The sequence below is a fragment of the Atta colombica genome, unplaced genomic scaffold (genome assembly GCF_001594045.1).
Source record: "Atta colombica isolate Treedump-2 unplaced genomic scaffold, Acol1.0 scaffold126, whole genome shotgun sequence".
Classification (NCBI taxonomy): Eukaryota; Metazoa; Arthropoda; class Insecta; order Hymenoptera; family Formicidae; genus Atta; species Atta colombica.
This window is the reverse complement of record NW_017259213.1, coordinates 1,615,595-1,621,853: the sequence shown is the minus strand read 5'-3', so window position 1 is coordinate 1,621,853 and position 6,259 is coordinate 1,615,595. Positions and strand designations below refer to the sequence as shown.

General features: G+C 35.5%; 1 protein-coding gene across 1 annotated transcript in view; it reads left to right on the top strand.

Moving 5' to 3' along the window:
• The window catches only part of LOC108694906 (chondroitin sulfate proteoglycan 4), a 43,536-nt gene that overhangs the window by 10,007 nt on the left and 27,270 nt on the right, over positions 1–6,259 (top strand). The window contains exon 3 of the mRNA XM_018204604.1: positions 4,526–4,757. Coding sequence (XP_018060093.1) covers positions 4,526–4,757 — 232 coding nt within the window. The remainder of the gene's footprint in view (positions 1–4,525; positions 4,758–6,259) is intronic.

The window sequence follows — 6,259 nt, the reverse complement described above, 5'->3', positions numbered from 1 at the left end:
ATATGTTATTATGACGAGCGTCAAGATTGCCAGCGGTAGAGATGAACACGGCTGCCCATATATACGAAACATGTATGTAACTGAGTACAGCGGCGCGCCTATAAACAAGTTTCACGACCTATAATGAGAAAAAGACTGACGGCGATAGAATTCGCATAGTAGCCATCCTGTTTCTTGATAATAACCACTGATGAGAGCTGGGCGTTGCTTCTAATTATGTACAAAGAACGTTGCGCTGAAACGAAGTTACAACTTCGCCGCAGATTATTAATTTTCCAACGATTAATATTCTCGTGCATACTCTCATATTTTACATGACTCATTATCGCTCTCTTCCCCACCCTTTCAAATGAAACGTGCCTAGCACCCTAAATTCTCGTGAACTGGCATTCGCAATTGCGAGAAGTACCTAGAAGCGTGCGCGCGCGGGAACGAATATTATTTTGTTGAAGAGAGTAATTAGAATAATCGGTTTCCGCTGCCGCTACGATTATTTCAAAGTGTTCAACACAATTTATTTCAATCATGAAATTTGTATCAATTTTGAATACTTTTATATCTTTTACTTTCTCTCTCTCTCTCTCTCTCTCTCTCTCTCTCTCTCTCTCTCTCTCTCTCAGTTAAGAACTTTGTCTTAACCTTGAGATAGAATGGCGTAATACATCTCCCAACTCCCAATGCATTATGTATTAGACAGTATTAAAATATTCTCTACTTTGAGTGCATTAGCCGCGTGGAGGTGCAGTATTCTGATTACGTGCATGAATCCCGGCATGAAAACCGCGAATCTAATTTCGTGAAGGGTTAAGACCGTGCAACGTAAAGAAGCTGCTCACCGTCAGAGCTTAATTAAATTTGTTAAGAAGATCGTTAAGAAGGATGAAGACAGGATAAACGGCTGGGCAAAAAGTGCAACGGCAGATCTGGGTTCTCATGTGCCTCCTTGATGAAGGAGTCTCGACCGATGACGCCTTCGGAGGTTTAAAAGCCTTTGTATCCAGGGCGATAATCCGATAATTTAGGACCTAATTGCGGCGATATATCGTGGTATCGCTTGTTTTCCATGGCTGGCGATGTGAAATCTACATTTTCATGCAGTATTCGAAACTTGAAAAGCTTTTTCTTTTTCTCGTGTAAAATTATTAATTAGATTTATTTTCATATTCTTGTGATTATCTTGTTTTAATGTCTTATTTATGTGTCAGTTTTTGATTTCTTTCTCTTTACGATTATTGTATAAAATTTGAAAATATTCAATTATACAAAAGATAGAGAATCCTCGTTAGAATAAAATGTATTTAATAAATCGAAAGTGTCTTAATGAGTCTGAAATATTAAGAATTTGATAGCAGCAACTTAATATAATGGGCCATAATGCCTCGTAATTAGAGAAGAAGTCGTACTGTATCTTTTCTCTTCTTTCATTAAGAAAACCGTAATCCTAGTAATTATGAAACATCGTTAATAGCAATGCGCGACATTTTTCCCGACCCAAATAAATATCTCCTCGGTGTTATACATGCAGTTAAAAAGTAACGAGGAAACACGCCTATCTTAGCAAATAAATAGAAAACGAGCATTTCATTTCACCAACGAGTGTATGTACATCTCAAAATGCGAAGTGGTTAATATTGAATCTCTCCATCCAGTAATCCAGTGAATTGAATTTAATTATTCTAGCTTATCGCAATATTTCAGTGCATCGTGACATTTATCGGTGATTGACGGGGAAGGAAAATTCTCTGCGACACATCGCGGTGATAAACGAATCATTAATTGGACACTCTTACGACTCAGGACATTTCTTCCGCTATTATTTTATATCATCGCAATCTAAATTCGCGATAAATTCGGATACTGGTATATCAATAACTCGACCGCAACTGTACCTGGATAATCCGACAATTCGGCCACACCGAATGCTTCAGCGCCTTCTGATATTGTTCACTTTCCAATCGTCGATGCATTCATAATGCGACTACCCTCTTCGGCGACTCTCTGTCTGTGTGTGTGTGTGTGTGTGTGTGTGTGTGTATGTGTGTGTATGTGTGTGTGTGTGTGTGTACAAAGGCGCGTTTACATTCTGCAAAGTGTCTCGTCTCGCGCGCTTATACATATTAATGGGTCCTGCATAGTCATCCGGCATTGCTCCGATTACTATCGTCGGCTCGCAACTCGCAAAAGCTCGCGCTTTTATTATCGAATCGATCATAAAACCGACGTGCACTGCTGCGCCAGTCGAAAGAGTTGGCGGCTTAAACGCGACGTTGTGCCGCCACTGCGACTTTAGTCTCGGACGATCGACTTTTCATTAAGAGGAGAACCTCAGCAGACTTTTCTCGAGCGATCTCTTACATAGGATCAATGAAGACTGCTCGAAGAATACCATGGCGACGTCGTAACGGAATGCTATAAGTCTCGAACGCTCGATCCGGGTCGCGATTAAAGTCTCTTTATCAGGACTCTGCTACTTCACCTCTGACTAAGCGCGTCGTGTACTATCCGGTAACTCGATAATGCATTACATCGCGTTGAAACATAAGGCGTACTTAAGCGAAGCTATAGAAAATATCTCGAGAAAGGCATTTATCTACACCATGTATACTTATCCTATATATTTCCTCTTACGTTCTATATATTCTTGAAAAAAAGTTAATTTAAATATTGCAAATATTTTCAATCTTTTTCTTTTAAATATAAATAATTTAATATTTAAAAATATAATACAGATTTAAGGGGACTACTTTGGAATCAGCGCGGTAAGAAGTGCACAATCTACACTTATATAATCATCTAACATTTCATCAACTACCTAACATTTTTTAATACACATTGTATTATATAAGAGTAGATTGCGCACTTCTTACCGCGCTGACTCCAAAGTAATTCCTTTAAATCTGTATTATATTTTTACAATTAGTACAATCCTATTTTATATATATATATATATATTCTTTATTCTAAATTGTCATTAATATTTAAATTTTTAATGAAATATTTGATACAATGATAAATTAATAAAAAGTTGAAGAAGACGGTACACGTACGTATAGCTACATAATTTTATCATAAATTAATTTCATGTTTTTTTGAATTTTGTACATTTCAATTCCATATCGAGTTCCATATAAACATCTTAGATGATATTCATCTGATTATAAGAAAATTTATTATCACATGCTGCAATCCATGACTATTTGAGAATCTACGAGCGACAACGTAGCAGGCAGCGGTTGATTTAGGTGACTTTCGCAAATCTAAATATGCACAGGGAGTTTGGAATTTATACCCCAGAGGATATATTGTAAATCTACCACGCGTAACTAGGAATCCCCGGTGGCGCGATTACAAAGTAGCAGTAACCGTTGCCACACGATGTGTTTTAAGGGAATAACGATACACGTCTCTGCCTCACATATGCGATTCTTACGTATAATATAGTATACCTAAATAATAAAATAATGCAGTGGCATCAATTAAATCGCGACCGTACATTTCTTTCATTACGAAGACTGGTAAATATCAGGACGCTAGCTGGAGCTATCGGAGAGATTCGATATTTATTTTCTGCATTTTCGAGACCGAAAGCCGTTTTCACTGTCTGTCTAGCTGTCTGCCTTCTTCATTCTCTTGGTGTGCAAACTCATTGTGCGAGTACCTCAAGTGCAGACGGAATACACGAAACCTCGAGCTGTCGGATTCCTGTCAGCTCACGCTGTCGGAGAATTTGCAGGGCATAACTGGCGCCGGGAAACCTCGTACGCTTTGATACACCTACTTTGACAACCCAGACTTTTTTATATATTTACATCTTCGAAAACGTGAAGAATTGAATACCTTCCATTGAAACTTCAAATTCCCCCGAATTAATATTCTTTAACAAGATAAGATTAAATTCTCGTGTTGAATCTTTTGCGACAATATTAATATACAAAAAAGTACCGTTTTTATTTCAAAAGTAAGATTATAACTTATATTTTAAAATGTTTTTCTTTACCACTGATAGATTTTTATCAGATTTAGGCCTATTTTTTGGCTCTCAGTGTGATATATAATTATTTCACAATAAGTGTGAAACTTTTTAATCACACCGTTAAGATCGCAAAGAAGATAAGCTACCTCACAACGTTATGACGGAGAACGCTTCTAGCGGCTTTTGTACGCAGCCGGTTACTTCGTTCATTAAATCTCCTAAAAGTATATGCGCATCTCTCCCTCTCTCACTATTCACCGGTGAAAACTCTTTACGCGTTTTCATAATAATATTTTTTTTTACGTGCTACACGGTATTCGTTGGCTAACGCGGAAGGGCATAAAGCGCACCGAGTCTACGGCCGGAAACCGAAGCTCTATTTTGAGGAGGAACAAGCGGTCTCGAAAAAAAGACTAAGAAAAAACAAAACTAGAATGCATTTGTACCCCGCATACGTATAAAACCCATTTGCGGTAGCGGTGCGTTCACAATAACTCCGGTAAAAATGAGACTGACTTTTACGAGTGGCACTTCTACTGCTTTTTGTCGCAGGTTCACATTAATCTAGGCGCGGGTGAGAATGAGATGGCGAGTGCCCGAGGGTTGACACTGAACGACCTCAGTTGGCATGAGGTCAATTTGACAAGACGCGAGGCCAACATCAGCCTGCAGATCGATGTGATACACACGACGAGATCTCAACTACCGGGTCGCTTTTTCGAGTTGAACATACACTACGGCGTTTTCATCGGCGGACAGGGCGACTTCAACGAGCTATTTCTAGGTAAGAGGGTAAGGCAAGCAAGGAAAAGGGAGGTAAGCCTCGAGTTTATCCGGATAAATTGTCTCGCCACGTGACTGAACTAGATTCGATACAGTACGCCGACAAACACTATATCCATCGACGTTGTATTCGCGTCGCGGTCATGACTACCTCTTTTTTCTTTCGCTTCGTTTCGTTAAATGGTCGGCAATCCAGCCTAACTGTAGCGAAGACGATGGAGAGATTAAGTAATCAAGCCTAAGAGTCTCGCTTAATAAATAATTAACGTGTTCGCACTCGATTATACCGTTTTTTGATGTTGTTAGAGACTTTGATGACACACGATTTTTAGCATATTGCACTATATCGTATGTCCATGAGAAATATTGATAAAAAAAAAATACAATGTAAATAAATTTATAACGAAAATATTATAGAATTTTTCTGGATGTTATTGTTAACTGTTGTATATAAACTATTGTATTGAAATTGAGATGAGACGATACAAAAAAACATAATTTTAAACAATTTTTCAATTTTATTTTCGTTTATTAAATTTTTTTTTAAATTGAATAAAAATGAATTTTAACACTGACATTTTAATATTTTATTTTTACTATATATCAGAAAATAATAAAAATCCAATAAAATTACAATTACGACAGTGATAAATTACAGTAAAATTTTAATTTTGTAAACAGTCCGTATGAGAGAATATAAAATTACTAAATTAACAATTATTTGTTTGACTAAAGTAATCTGCAGCGTGAAATGAATTTTATAAATTATTAAAAGCATTAAAAATGTTACGACAGTTACGTATTTTTCTTTTGATGAAATGAGACTCAACCAAATTGCTAATATAAGAATAATAAAATTAATAGGTTTACATTAACCTATTAACAAACAAGTTAAATAATAAATAATAAATAAGTTAAAAATAATTAACCAATAAGTTTTTAAAGAATAATCATGATTATAATTAAGTTAAATGACTTAAATACGTATATATACTTAAATATAAACGTATATATACGTAGTATATATACGTATATATACTTAAATACTTACGTTATATATTTAAATAAGTATAAGCATATTCAAAAGCCTATAACGGTCAAAGCTAAATCTTCTCAATGCCTAAATAATTCACTATGAATTATTTAGGCATTGAGAAGATTTAGCTTTGACTGTTATAGGCTTTTGAATATGCTTATACTTAGTATTTTAATTTCATGTCGGTTTTAATAAAAATCTTATTAAGTTAAATGACTTATGCGCGGATATACTTTTACTCCGATAATTCAAAGCAGCATTAATTAAATATTAAATATTTTATACAGTGTCCTATAATCATTAATATGTAATATTTCAATAACGAGAATGTTCTGGGGATTAATTAGAATCAATAATTCCAATACGCAAATATTGAAATTATAATATTTTTCGAATTATAAATGATCAAAATTGATTAATATAATCGTAACAATTTACCGGCTTAAGCCCTATATACATCAATCTAT